The 15,840-nt window shown below is 40.9% G+C and overlaps 1 protein-coding gene across 2 annotated transcripts; it reads left to right on the forward strand.

The window, feature by feature from the left end:
* The first annotated feature begins 291 nt into the window (after positions 1-291).
* Positions 292-15,382, forward strand: mfsd14ba (major facilitator superfamily domain containing 14Ba). Of its 2 annotated transcripts, none has more exons than XM_049737210.2 (12): positions 292-615; positions 4,157-4,255; positions 5,592-5,654; positions 5,923-6,050; positions 6,886-7,000; positions 7,452-7,670; positions 8,807-8,920; positions 10,472-10,543; positions 11,525-11,637; positions 11,779-11,876; positions 12,058-12,215; positions 12,333-15,382. In XM_049737210.2, the coding sequence occupies exons 1-12, from the start codon at positions 541-543 to the stop codon at positions 12,603-12,605; spliced, it is 1,527 nt and encodes a 508-aa protein (XP_049593167.1). In that variant the 5' UTR covers positions 292-540; the 3' UTR covers positions 12,606-15,382. The 2 variants fall into 2 exon arrangements, with proteins under 2 accessions (XP_049593167.1, XP_049593168.1); XM_049737211.2 differs by having other exon boundaries at positions 12,415-15,382.
* Positions 15,383-15,840: the final 458 nt, after the last annotated feature.

Consider the following 15,840-nt stretch of genomic DNA (forward strand, 5'->3'; position numbering starts at 1 on the left):
TACTGTATTTATTGGTTGAACGAATTACCGTGCGAGAAAGTGAGAGAGCCAATTCAAAATGGAACCAGAGAGCCAATTCAAAATGGAACCAGAGAGCCAATTCAAAATGGAACCACATAATTAGTTAATTGCTCAGTGCTTCATGGAACCTTCATAGCTGTGTCTTAAGCAATGAGTCACACAGGCATGAGAACAACTGCAATCAATCAATAAAGTCCGCAAACTCTTGAGCCTTTTGCGCCATAGCGAAACGTAAAACAAACCGGAAGTCCAGTGCTTCTCATGTCTAACTTGACAGTATGCGTGAATGCACCATCCCAACGGAGTGAACCGCTGAGTGCTGACTAAACCGATGGAGTAACCAACTAAACTATCCACCCTGAGACGATCATCGCATTATTGCTTGCATTCTGTTCGTAATCCCTTCGCTCGGTCTAGCCTCTTCGGGGCTCTCTTTAAGGTGACATCCTGGAACCACCCGGAGAACCGCGGATATCAACGCGGCAAGGATGCTTCGTCACCGGCGGCAGGTGTGAAGAGATGGCGGGGGAACCGCCGGCAGGCACCGGCCGAGTGGTTCTTGTTAAGAAGATCGTCATGAAGGACGGGGCCGCGGTGGGTAGATGACACGCCATTTTAACATCATTCTGCCTCAGCAATCCGTTCAGCATTGTCCTTATTTCACCCTGCACGTGTTATTGTAATTATCACTATTTGGATTGGAAAGCGATTACGTGAATTAATTCATTTGTCATATGATGTTATGATATAATTTGTCATTTATTTTTCACTGTATGCAAAACACACCTTTAGACCAATATTTCATTTGATAAGAAAGAGGTTTTGAATAAGTGTTTGAACGCAATATAGTCAAACAGTATAATAGGGCGCGTTATAAGACAGCGGCCCATTTGTGTTATAATCAATCAGTCGGCTGTGATCAGAGCAATGGTGATGTGCTCAGGATGCAGCCATTATCTGTTACATAACAACTCTGCCTCGAACACACAGCGTTCAGTGGCAGTCTGCACCCTCTACAATAGATGCTCAAGCGTCCATTTTAACATCTCTGTTGAACTCAGCTCACCGCATTGCAATCACTCTGACACATACATTGTCATTCATATTAGGAAATATTTTGTTGTTGATTAGTTAAGAAAACACATTCATTTGGACTTTGCTCTTGTGTATTGTACTGAATTTTGTGTACAGCTGGTTGGATAAGAAAATTATGTAATGCCTGTCAATTACTAAGACTGCACGCTGCATGTGTGGGTAGCACAGACGCCTCACAGATTTGCAGTTGTGTTCGAATTCCAGCTCGAGCCTTTTTATGTGGAGTTTATTTTATCTGGATTCTCTGATTTGCAAATTAAATTGAAGACATCATTTTACTTACCTGGTTGTTTGTCTTTACCTGTATAGAAAATGATTGGATGGCTATCATTTACAAATTAATTACATCGGTTTACATTGTAGAGCAGTGTTTGCCAACCTCTATTGAGCCAAGGCATACGATTTTAGATGAATAAAGTCTCGTGGCACACTACCAAACAAAATGTAACAAAAATACACTGCTCAAAAAAATTAAAGGAACAGTTTTTTATCAGGGTATGGCATGAATTCAATTAGACTTTTCTGATAAGGTTTTGGTCAGGTACGTGGCAGAGGGGGTTGTTAATCAGTTTCAGCTGCATTGGTGTTGATGGATCCCTCTTGATCTTTTTTAACTGTTTTTCCACAAGTGTTGGCTTTAGCTAGAGTCATTATCACAACTTGGAGCATGAGGTGATTTCTTAAAGTTGCGCACATTGTCCAACTCCTCCAGGATGGCACATCCATGCGTGCTGTTGCAAGAACATTTGATGTGTCTCCCAGTACAATCTCCAGAGTATGGAGGAGATTCCAGGAGACAGGCAGTTTCTCTAGGAGAGCTGGACAGAGCCGTAGACGTTCCTCATTCCATCAGCAGGACCGATATCTGCAGCTTTGTGCAAGGAGGAACAAGTTGAGCACTGCCCGAGCCCTACAGAATGACCTCCAGCAGGATACTGGTGTGAATGTCTCTACCCAAACAGTCAGAAACAGACTTCACAAGGGTGGCCTCAGGGCACGATGTCCTGTAGTGTTTCCTGTGCTCATTGCTCAGCACCGTGGAGCTCGATTGGCATTTGCCATAGAACACCAGAATCGGCAAGTCCGCCACTGGTGCCCTGTGCTTTTCACAGATGAGAGCAGGTTTACCCTGAGCACCTGTGATAGACGTGAAAGGGTCTGGAGAAGCCAAGGAGAGCGCTATGCTGCCTGCAACATCATTCAGCATGACCGGTTTGGTGGTGGGTCAGTGATGGTCTGGGGAGGCATTTCCATGGAGGGACGAACAGACCTCTACAGGCTAGAGAACGGCAGTCTGCCATTAGATATCGGGATGAAATCCTTGCACCCATGGTCAGACCCTACCCTACGCTGGTGCAGTAGGTCCTGGGTTCCTCCTGATCCACAACAATGCCCGGCCTCATGTGGCAAGAGTACGCAGACAGTATCTGGAGGATGAAGGAATTGACACAATTGAATGGCCCTCACGATCACCGGATCTAAACCCGATAGAACACCTCTGGGACATAATGTTTCGGTCCGTCATACGCTGCCAGGTTGCTCCTCAGACTTTACAGGAACTCATTGATGCCCTTAGACCAGGGGTGTCAAACTCATTTTTTTCGCGGGCCGCATTGTAGTCATAGCTTCTTTCAGAGGGCTGTCAATGCAAATAAATGTATGAGCACCTCATATTACGTATATACAGTAAAAGCTACAAAACAAACTGACAAATAACTCGTTTTCAAATCAGACGAGTAAAAACTGGTCAAATATAAAAAAAAAAAAAAAGATATTAAAAGTGAAGACAATTTGCAATTCTAGTAATGACACGAATTTGATGCACAATTTATCGTCGCGGGCCACACAAAATGATGTGGGCTTGTGGGGGCCACACAAGATATTGAAAATAATTTTGAGTTGCAGAAATTGAATTTAGGCAAAAAGGACGAGTCTGCCATATAATTTTTTCACTTTGATTTTTGGGGTGTTTGTATATTGAGCCCTCTGTAGGCTGAAAACGTTTATTTCCATCAAAAGATGTGGCATCCTTTTGTTCCTGAGACATTAAACTGTCCATATCGGTATAGATATCGCTCCCAAAAAATGTCACCATTGAAATCTAATGTGTTTTCAAAGTGTTCCTTTAATTTTTTTGAGCAGTGTATATGCATACTGACATGACAATGACGTGGTGGTATCACAAGAGCATTTCATTGTGTGTGTGTGCGTGTGTGTATGTGTATGTACTAAATGCGTGATATGTATACATATATGTATATCCATCCATCCATTTTCTGAACCGCTTAGTCCCCACGGGGGTCGCGGGCGTGCTGGAGCCTATCCCAGCCGTCATCGGGCAGTAGGCGGGGGACACCCTGAACTGGTTGCCAGCCAATCGCAGGGCACACAGAGACAGACAACCAATCGCACTCACACTCACACCTAGGGACAATTTGGAGTCTTCAATCGGCCTACCAAGCATGTTTTTGGAATGTGGGAGGAAACCGGAGTGCCCGGAGAAAACCCACCCCAACATGCAAACTCCACACAGGGAGGGCCGGAGGTGGAATCGAACCCGCACCCTCCTAACTGTGAGGCGGACGTGCTACCCAGTGCGCCACCGAGCCGCCCGATATATGTATGTATATATATATATATATATATATATATATATATATATATATATATATATATATATATATATATATATATATATATATATATATGTGTGTGTGTGTGTGTGTGTGTATATATATATATATGTGTGTGTGTGTGTGTGTGTGTGTGTATACATATATATCACACATTTATTTATATATATACATACATACATACATACATACATACATACATACACACACACACACACACACACACACACACACACACACACACGCACACACACACACTATTATCATTTTATGTCCGTGATGGAGTGTTACTGAGTTAACAGAGATATGACACTCCCCAACTGTGACATTAAACTCTGGTGACAGCATTAGATTGTATGCCTCTCTGCCTCACTAAACTATAGTAGTGATTTGAATGTGTGTATTAGCTTCAACAGGGTATCGGCCGACCAAGTGTGTACCATGCAGTTGTGGTCATCTTCCTTGAGTTCTTTGCCTGGGGTTTGCTGACCACACCCATGCTCACGGTGAGTAAGTTTGTGTCACACATAAAACAAAGTTGCATCTTGGCAAGTGTATAGACTCGTCAACAATTCACAGTGAAAACATTTGTGGTCTTCTGTCCAGAATAGCACTTCACTTTAGAGTAGTCCTCAAGGCCATTTGAACCTTGTTGATGTCATCACTTTGAATGAAGAAATTGGAAGCTTTTTGTAAGTCGCAGTGGGATTTTAGTCCATCCATCCATATTCTATATCGCTTGTCCCCACGGGGGTCGCGGGCGTGCTGGAGCCTATCCCAGCAGTCATCGGGCAGTAGGCGGCGGACACCCTAAACTTGCAATCACACCTAGGGACAATTTGAAGTGCTCAATCAGCCTACCATTCCTCTCATGACCACGGTGTAATCTTTTCAATAACAATATAATTTATGAACTCATGACCACGGTGTAATGTTTTCAATAGCAATTAACTTACCACGTTCCTTTCACAGTTTTCATTACATTGCACGGAATTATTTGTTTCGCTGTATAGACGTTTCTACCAAGCATGTTTTTGGGATGTGGGAGGAAACCAGAGTGCCCAGAGAAAACATACTCGGGCTTGGGGAGAACATGCAAACTTAACATAGGGAGGGCCGGAGGTGGAATCCAACCCACACCGGCGGATGTGCTAATCAGTGCCTCACCGAGCCGCCTTGGGATTTTAGTGCTTTTGCTAATCTTAGTAATTATCTTCATCAATGTCATTGCACAGGAGATTAACACTTTAGGACTATCACTATCAAATATTTTTAGAACCCATTAGTCTACTAAATATTCCATCAATTAATCAGAAACAATTTTATTTCCTAAAAAGTGTATTTTAAAAAACTCCCCAACTGTTCAGTAACCAATTATTTTTGTTTATTTTATGTATTTAGTATTTAAAAAGTAACAAAACAATCTGGGTAAAGTGGTGTGATCCGTGAAGATAGCTTTTCTGCTTGGAAATGTATCGACGATTTTTTTACTCAAAACTAGAACTCGTGGAAGTCACATTTTTATTTAATAAATATGATGAGGACTCAAATAAAGGAAGGGTATTACTTTTTAGAAATTGTACGTCATATAATTTCTTTTTACCCCTGATTTATATATATATATTGTTGAATGCAGAAATACTAATAATATTAATAATGATACCATTCAGTAAAAGAAATATTATCTTTGTAACTTGATTTGGTGGTTAAAATATCTTTTGAGAATTACCAATGTAGTTCATGTAGTGTAGCTGCCTTATTTTTAGATACAGTGGCAGTGATTGTACAAAGTTTATTAAACAATATGAAAATATGATCTATCTTTATTGTCTTTCTGTGTAGGTGTTACATGAAACATTTCCACAGCATACGTTCCTGATGAATGGACTCATTCAAGGCGTGAAGGTAAAAATGTTTTTCAAAAATGTTATTTGCAAATCATTGGTATGGATTTTGCATTTTTTAGGGGGAAAATTGAAATCAGACTACTCGGGTTACTGCAAATTACATCGTCAAGAGTTGAATTGATATACAGAAACATAATGGCATAAAAAATTCACATTTTGGTAGGACTAGAATAAATTTTAAACAAGACATTGGCCTTATTAATTACTATTCAGCATTTTTTACAAGGGTTTTTTGCTGTCACTGACTTTCTTTTCCTCCTGTCAAGGGTCTTTTATCGTTCATGTCTGCCCCTCTGATTGGTGCTTTGTCTGATGTGTGGGGGAGGCGTTCGTTCCTGTTGGTCACTGTCTTCTTCACCTGTGCCCCAATCCCCCTCATGAGACTCAGCCCTTGGTAGGTCACGGTGTAATCTTTTTCCACAATAAAAATTAACTTAAGACGTTACTTTCACAGTTTTCATTACATTGCACGGAATCATTTGTTCTGCTGTATCCAATAGACCAGGGGTGTCAAACTCATTTTTATCGCGAGCTGCGTTGTTGTCATAGCTTCTTTCGGAGGGACATTATGACTGTCAACCCAAATAAATGTATGAGCACCTCATATTATATACAGTAAAAGCTACAAAAGAAACTGACAAATAACTCGTTTTCAAACCAGATGAGTAAAAAACTGGTCAAATATATAAAAAAAAAAAAAAAAAGATATTAAAAGTGAAGACAATTTGTAATTCTAGTAATGACACATGGGTCTTCGTGGGCCACATAAAATGATGCGGCGGGCCGTATCTGGCCCCCGGGCGTTGAGTTTGACACCTGTGCAATACCCATTTGTCAAATGCTGAGCCTCTAAGTCAAAATTACGATGTTTTTTTATTTAGAGACTTTTGTGTTAGTGTTAAGCAATTAACAAGTAACATTGATCATCCCATTACTACGAACGCGTGGCCAACTTATCACTGCTTCTATTTACTTGTCTATATATATATATATATATATATATATATATATATATATATATATATATATAATTGTCAGTCTCAAACTGTGGCAAGCATCAACTCTGCTTTATTCAACCACTAAAGCCATAAACACTTTCCTTAAATAATATTTAGTGATTTATACCTTTGCTAATATTGCTAAAAAATGAGCAATGGCCAAGAAGTAAAATTGAAATTCTTTTTCACAAATATATCTATAATGTGACTTCTCTCTTCCTTCTTTAACAGGTGGTACTTTGCCATGATCTCCATGTCAGGAGCGTTTTCTGTCACCTTCTCTGTCATTTTTGCGTATGTTGCTGATGTGACAGATGAAAGAGAGCGGAGTACAGCTTATGGTCTGGTAAGTACTGCATTATCTTGTCCTTTCTTTTTAGGTTTGTTAATTTTATTAACACATGCTTGCTAACCATTGTTGAAAAAGGACTTACAGTATGCTTTTCAGCTGTAGCGGATAGTTGAACCCGTGGCATTCACAAACGGGCTTAAAAGAAAACAATGAGGCACATCAAATTTAAATATGTTGTTTATGATTTATCTTTAAGGCTTCGAGTGAACACAAGATACACATTAAAAGTCAATAGTCCCGTGACTTTTGTTGAAATATGGAGTGTGAATGATTCATTGCTGCAATTTGTCATCCATTTAAATGGCAGCCAGTGACTCACTGCAAAATTATTATTTTATAGTTACGTTTGGCTGCTTGTGGAGCCGGCATGTGCAGTTAAAGGAAATGTTCATTTCAAGTCAACGCAATGCTGCATTCCATTCCTCCTATTGTCCATTTGTTCCAGGTGTCTGCTACGTTTGCAGCTAGCCTGGTGACAAGTCCAGCAATTGGGGCATATTTGTCAGCATGGTATGGGGACAACCTGGTGGTTCTGGTGGCTACACTGATCGCCCTCGTCGACATCTGCTTCATCCTGCTTGCTGTGCCTGAGTCTCTGCCGGACAAAATGAGGCTAAATACCTGGGGTGCACCAATATCCTGGGAACAAGCGGACCCCTTTGCTGTAAGTACTGTATTTAAAAATGACAATTTGGATTACTAGGAAAAGTCTACACCTGCACAGGTACTTACCTTTTGCATCTACCTTACTTAAGCCACTTTAGAAGAACATTAATACAAAATTAGCCCAATAATAATCACATTCATACCATGGATGCATGTACTACTTAACTCAACTTTATTCAGATAAAAGCAGCAGAAACAAAATATATGTGGTGTAAATACAATTTGAAAATAAAATATAATGATGGAAAAATAGCAATAATAATAATAATTATAAATATGTATTTTTACTAAAATGATGAAAATGCAATCTTTAAAAAAATAAAACCAGTTAGTAAGATCACTCCCACAGAACCACCACAGGGGGCCCACCACATCATTTCAGGTTTGCTAGTCAATCCAAATTTACTTTGCTCAATGATGATGGAATCTCCCGTCGAGCCGAAGGATGAGTAGACTAGCAGTTATTTCTGCAAGTCTTACCAGCACAAATATTGTTTTAGGTGTCAAGCGGCCGTGCCGTCCCCTTGCCACCCTCTCGCCTTCAGAGGGTCGTTTGCCCAGCAGGTGCAGGTACTGCCACATGCAGGGCGGGCCAAGAAGGTGCAGCTTTACAGCATTCCCAATCCAACCCTTAAATGCTGAGTGTCAAGGAGGGAGGCATCGGGTTCAATTTTTTTATAGTTGGTATGACTCGGCCAGGGATCGAACCCACGACCTCCCATTCTCAGGGCGGATACTCATACCACAAGGCCACTGAGCTTATCAATAAAACAATAAATATAATACACCTAAAGGAAATTCTGACTCATGATGATGACCTGATGCGAATATTGTGACCTTTATGCACACAAATGCTTTGCTAATAGGGTTATCAATCAATCATAAAATCTTTAATCCTCCAACCTGTCCCATTTTTAAAATAAATGAGATAATATTTGAACAAACCATCTTTACTGGCTGTTCTTTTGTATGTAGTAAGAGGTGATCATATCATCCGGCATCATATTATTTGGGTTCATAGTCATAACCGCCTTCCGAAGTAAACCATAACTAAGATGTGGCGGTGCTTTTTTTTACCTACTTCTGTCTTGTATTTCCTGTCTTTCTATTGTTGTTTTGCTCTCTTTCTTTCAGTCTCTGAGGAAGGTGGGTCAGGACCCCACAGTCCTACTCATATGTATCACAGTGTTCCTGTCATACTTACCCGAGGCTGGACAGTACTCCAGCTTCTTCCTCTACCTGCGACAGGTAAGATACGCACACCACTTCTCTGTAATAGGTCCACCAATGTTTGAAGCTACACTCCCTTATAGCACTCCCTTATAGCGGTTTGTGATTTGCACAAAGAATTATATCTCGAAACAGGTCATTTTACATCACAAAATAGTATTTTCCTTAAAATTACATTAAATCCATCCATCCATCCATCTTCTTCTGCTTATCTGGGGTCGGGTCGCGGGGGCAGCAGCTTTTGGAGGGACTCCCAGACTTTCCTCTCCCCAGCCACTTCATCCAGCTCAACCCGGGGGATCCCAAGGCATTCCCAGGCCAGCTGAGAGACATAGTCTCTCCAGCGCGTCCTGGGTCGTCCCCGGGGTCTCCTACCGGTGGGACATGCCCGGAACACCTCCCCAGGGAGGCGTCCAGGAGGCATCCTGATAACATGCCCGAGCCACCTCATCTGGCTCCTCTCAACGTGGAGGAGTAGCGACTCTACTCCGAGTCTCTCCCGGATGACCGAGCTTCTCACCCTATCTCTAAGGGAGAGCCCGGACATCCTGCGGAGAAAACTCATTTCGGCCGCTTGTATCCGGGATCTCGTTCTTTCGGTCACGACCCATAGCTCGTGACCACAGGTGAGGGTAGAAGCGTAAATCGAGTAAATTGAGAGCTTCTCCTTTTGGCTCAGCTCTCTCTTCACCACGACGGACCGGTACAGGGTCCGTATTACTGCCGACGCTGCACCGATCCGCCTGTCGATCTCGCGCTCCATCCTCCCCTCACTCGTGAACAAGACTCCAAGACATTTGAAGTCCTCCACTTGGGGCAGGATCTCATCCCCGATCCGGAGAGGGCATTCCACCCTTTTCCAACCGAAGACCATAGACTCGGATTTGGAGGTGCTGACCCTCATCCCGACCGCTTCACACTCGGCTGCGAACCGTTCCAGTGAGAGCTGGAGATCACGGCCTGAAGAAACCAACAGCACCACGTCATCTGCAAAAAGCAGAGACGCGATGCTGAGGTCCCCAAACCGGACATTAAATCCAATTTTCTTTAACTTATATTGAGATGCACTCAACAGTCTGGAAATTACAGCGTTTGTAGTACCTGTGTAGTGGGAGGGATCTTGCCTCCATATAAAAATTCATCTCATGGTAGAAATATGAGTTCAAACACATAACGTTCAAGAAAACAACTTATATTTAGTGAAAAGCACTCAAGATGAACGTACGTATTTTCTCATTTTCTCATCGTATTGGGAACAAAGGGCGGGGGAATTTTGGAACAGCAGATTTCAATTCGTCAATCAGAGCAATCAAAATAAAATACAATTAAACCAAATTAGACAGCGTTAAACAGAATCAAGATGTTTAAGTAGCGTACATGCATGTGGGTGAAAAATACAATCTGTCGTGCAGTGGATGTGTATTTTCTCTCTTAGATGTTTTAAGGTAACACTTAATCTAATTATTAATTTAAAGAGGAAAGAAAAGGAAAACAAATACATTTTTGTTGTAAATCTGCAATATTTCATCAGCATGTTTAATCATATTCACTTTTGTAAAATTCTTGCAGGTCGTCAATTTCTCCTCTACAACAATTGCTGTTTTTATTGGAGTTGTAGGAATTCTCTCCATTGTTGCACAGGTAACACACTCAAGAAGATATTTGCACTACAGCTATCCATCCATCCATCCATCCATCCATCCATCCATCCATCCATCCATCCATCCATCCATCCATCCATCCATCCATCCATCCATCCATCCATCCATCCATCCATCCATCCATCCATCCATCCATCCATCCATCCATCCATCCTCTGTACCGCTTGTCCCCACGGGGGTCGTGGGCGTGCTGGAGCCTATCCCAGCCATCATCGGACAGTAGGCGGGGGGACACACCCTGAACTGGTTGCCAGCCAATTGCAGGGCACACATAGACTAACAACCATCCACACTCACACCTCGCAATTTAGAGTGCTCAATCGGAATTTGGAGTGCTCAATCGGCCTACCAAGCATGTTGTTGGGATGTGGGAGGAAACTGGAGTGCCCGGAGAAAACCCACGCTGGCACGGGGAGAACAGGCAAACTCCACACAGGGAGGGCTGGAGGTGGAATTGAACCTCCACCCTCCTCACTGTGAGGCAGACGTGCTAACCAGTATGTCACCGTGCCGCCGAGCACTACAGCTAATGAAGTGGAATAATAAACCAGATTATGAGAACCATCGTGTCGTGACATTAATATGCAATTTTGTAGTAGTTGTTGCTTTCGCTGCTGCTGCTGCTGTTGTTGGTGTTAGTAGTTATCATACATAGTCCAAGTGAATATTCAAAACTAACAGCATGGCTTAGTTAGCTTTTTGTTTTTAGCCTCTCAACTGTCCATTTTTCAAAAAGCAACCACTCGCAAAACACACAACATAAGCGGAATGCGGAAAATGTTTTTAATACCATTTAATGCAAATAAAACTGTCCAACTATTCGACTATTCGATAAATCAATCTAAAAATATTTGATAGTGACCCTATCATAATTTCAGCTAACCAGAATTTTTTTATGCAGCTCAACTCATGAAGTATACAAAAAATTAATAATAATAATTTGCCTGTTTTTTATCTTCAGACTCTTGTGCTCACACTGCTTATGAGGACTCTTGGTAATAAGAACACAGTTCTGTTGGGTCTGGGCTTCCAGATTCTTCAACTGGCCTGGTATGGCTTTGGATCAGAGCCTTGGTGAGATCCATTTGTGTTTTTTTTTTTTTTTGCATGAACATCACCACTGTTCAAACTCTGCGAAGGATACCTTAACCCAAACTCCCACCTTATTCCCCCAGATAATCATGTTGTCATGTGTTTGGGCGTTTATGTTAACAGGATGATGTGGGCAGCTGGTGCTGTTGCAGCCATGTCCTCTATAACCTTCCCTGCAGTCTCAGCTTTGGTGTCACAGTCTGCTGATCCAGATAAGCAAGGTGACAAAGAGAATTTCTACCCTTTTCTGCTAAGATCCCATCTCTCTCACAATGAAAGGTCACTGCACCAGTATTAAGATTTCTGACTGGACTCATGTGAAGAGGTCATGTATTATGAGCACTTAGCAGTCTGTAGCTAAGTCACTTATTATGTTGACCTGAGTTCAATATGTCCCCATAGGTGTGGCGCAGGGAATGATCACGGGTATCCGAGGTCTGTGTAACGGTTTAGGTCCAGCTCTGTATGGATTTATCTTCTTTCTCTTCAATGTGGAGCTCAACACTATGGACCCCATCGAGGGAGACTTTGACCCCCTGCCTCTTCACAGTCCCACTGAGGTACATACATAAAGAAATTAAAGAGACTCTTGATTGTTTTTAATAAAACACAGGAGGAAGAAGATATCAACCAGCACTTTATTAAATTATTTAAAAAAATGTTCTTGTTTGTTCTAGCAAACGCTCATCCCTGGCCCACCTTTCCTTTTGGGGTCATGTACAGTGATTGTCGCCTTCCTCGTTGCTCTCTTCATCCCAGAAAAAGCATCTTCCGCCTCTTCGTCATCCCAGCTGCCTCTCAGTGACAAGCCTCGCCCAACAAGCAAAGAGTCGCTGTCGTCGCTGGCAGGCATCCATATTAACACACCTCTACCAGGCAGCGACGAAGAAACTCCTCCCACCACCAGTGATGAGGATTTTGAACCTCTGCTGCAGGACAGTATTGTTTGAAGGACCACTGATAGGACCACAGCTTGTGGGACTCACATTGTAGTTTGATTGTTTGGCATTTTGTTTGAAGCAAGAGCACATTTCCATTGCTGCTGTGAGGGTAAAAGTACAGTATCTTGATAGTCTGAAGTTTGTGACTGACAGTAAGATCCTCCAATTGCATTGATGCTTTGCCAGTGGGCGGGACAAGCAATTCACTGGACTGACCAGCAGAGCCAGCAGTTGGTTTAACAGAGTGGCACGCGCAAAGTGCTCCAAATGTGAGCCTAATGTGAAAGTATGTGATTGATAAAATTAAGTTGTGACCAACATGGATCACACTGATAATGACACCAGCTTTTGATTTGATTGAAAGGAGAATCATATATATTTTGGTTTTCCTAAGAGTTTTCTTGAAAGTAAGTAGTGTCTCACTCTTGGTGAGTACCCAGCTGAACTGAAAGTCTTTAGGGTGGAACTGTTGTATATCTTTATGCCTAAAATAGAAGATTTTTTCAATTCAAGGAAGTTATCATTTTCAGCTTAATCTTAAAGCTGAATTGTACTGATGTTCATTTTTTAATGGGTATTGTTGTTATAGAAACATGTCTGCAACATATTTACAGCTGATAATGTATCAGTTTTGATTTGTAAATTTCTACTTGGTAAGAAAGAACAAAATATGAGATATGATAATATCCTGGAAGATAATTGAGCCACATCAAATCTTGAATTTCAAGATGTATTTTTAAATACCTAATTCCATCAATCTGTCCATTCGTCTTCTTCCACTGCTCTGTGGTTTGATCATTTGGACAGCTGCCTAAGCAGTGAACCTCAGACTTGTTTTGCCACTTCATCCATCTCTTCCATGAGATCCTGAGACATCTCCAGGGCAGCTGTGAGACATTGTGAACTTTACTCTGAGCACCTCCAGCGTTGCTTAACTTCTCCTAGAGTATTATTTAGGGATAGTTAAACCCTTTGGAGCAATCTCATTCTAGCAGCTGTTTGTGATTTTGTTTTTTCTACTATCTACATCTTGTGCCCGAAGGTGATGATAGAAACATAGATGGACTGGTAAATTGAAAATCACCTTGCCACAGCTCACTTCATTTCGACAGACTGATGCAAAGTACGCATCACTGTCAATCTCTCCCTAAAAAAAAACTCGTCATGCGAGCAAGACCCCAAGATACTTGGACTCTTACACCTGGGGCAGGTGCTCATCCCCATCCCAGGGAGGGATTGAAGCCTTTTCTAACTGAGGCTCATAGTTTCAGAGTTTGAGGTGCTAATTCTAATACCAACCGCTTCATACTCTGATGTAAACTACTTCACCAAGAGTGGAAGATAGCTGCTTAAACAAAACAAAATCATCTGCAGAGGACCCCAATCCAGAAGACCTCAAAGACTCAGCAGCGTCTGACCCTAAAGATAATAAGTGACAAAGGACAACCTTGTCAGAGTCCAATCCTCACTGGAAACAAATCCGGTTTACTGCCAGCAATGTGATCCAAACTGTGGCAGCGCTCATGTACAGACTGAAAGGTCCATATCACGAAGCACCCTTCACAGGACAGGCTAGTTGATAATCTGGGGATTATAGCCATGACAGGCACAGACCACTTAATATGTATCTTTAGAAAATATTGAAAAGCTAGTTAAACTCAAAATTGAGCAATAGCATAGCATCTTCCTATAATTTAAATCATCATACTACCTCAGATCACACTCAACCTCTTATCATCTCTTAGATTTGTTTTATAATATCTAAACTTGGGGTCTTAAAGTACTGTTGAGTACTTGTATTAGACATTATTGTTGCAAACATTCTGGTGCTAATTCAGCAGTAGATGACATTCTTAATCATACAATATATTACCATGTTACAAATGTATTCTCAAAATAACACAAGTTGTGGTATCATTAGTGAATGTGCTCCCACTTTTTCTTTTTCCTCACCAGTATTCTCCTCCCTACCTACGTATGTGTGTTATGCTTCACACAAAAGCAATCTTTGTCACTTTAAGATAAAACTTAGTTCATCTTCACAATGCAATGCAGGTATAATGCTTGAGCTTCATGAAAGCTTTCAAGAAGAAAAACTGAGGAAGGAATGTCCAAGAATTTGTCAGTAGAAAAGTGGCACAGTGTAAAAGCGTTTGCTTTATGACCTAAAAATGTAACTGAACATGACAATGATTCATATGGCTAATTTAAGATTTTGTCTTAATTAACTCACTGGATCAATATGAACTGTGATTAACCTTTGCTTTTGACACTGAGAGTTAATAATACAGGAAATCTGTAACCTGAAGATAGAATTTTTGATTAAATTAAACCGATATTTTCTTTTTTTCTGCGGTCATCGAATCAATACTCAACTGGCTCATATTAGCTTGTTTTCACCATCAATATTCTCGTGGAATCATCACTTTGAAAAACCATTAATTGTAATAAACTGCCACAAAACCATTGCCCTCACCATTGATATTTTGTCATATCATACAGTGTGTGGCATTTAAAATATAAGACAACTGTCGATAATGTTTTTTCCCCCCAAGCTCTTATCACAAGATGCAAATGTGCACAACATTAACTGATTGTTAACCATTTTAATGCGAGCTCTACATCAGTCAGTGTCTCTGCACTGTAAATACTGTACATGAATTCAAATGTTTGCGATTAAACTAACTGTACATGCCATTTACTGTAAAATGTCGGCTCTAAATGTTTTCAGGCATATTGTTGATCAGTACAAATTAAAACAGAATTTTTTTTTGACACCATCATAACCGAGTCTCTCTCAGCGTGTTGTTTATGCTCTTGTGTTACTTCAGATGTAAAAAAGATGCATTAAATCTTTAGTTTGGTCTTCAAAAGATTTTTCTTCACCAGTTTACATGTGCATGGGCACTCCCAAAGAATTTGACCCCTGTGAGGAGATACCATCACGTGAGTGAAAAATAAAATATATATATTCTTTAATTTATATATATATATATATATATATATATATATATATATATATATATATATATATATATATATATATATATATAGATATATATATATATATATATACAGAGAGAGAGAGAGAGAGAGAGAGAGAGAGAGAGAGAGAGAGAGAGAGAGAGAGAGAGAGAGAGAGAGAGAGAGAGAGAGAGAGAGAGAGAGAGAGAGAGAGAGAGAGAGAGAGAGAGAGAGAGTATAAACGGAGACCTCTACTGGGCAACGTGCACACTGTTAACCG

The sequence above is a fragment of the Syngnathus scovelli genome, chromosome 13 (genome assembly GCF_024217435.2).
Source record: "Syngnathus scovelli strain Florida chromosome 13, RoL_Ssco_1.2, whole genome shotgun sequence".
Taxonomy (NCBI): domain Eukaryota; kingdom Metazoa; phylum Chordata; class Actinopteri; order Syngnathiformes; family Syngnathidae; genus Syngnathus; species Syngnathus scovelli.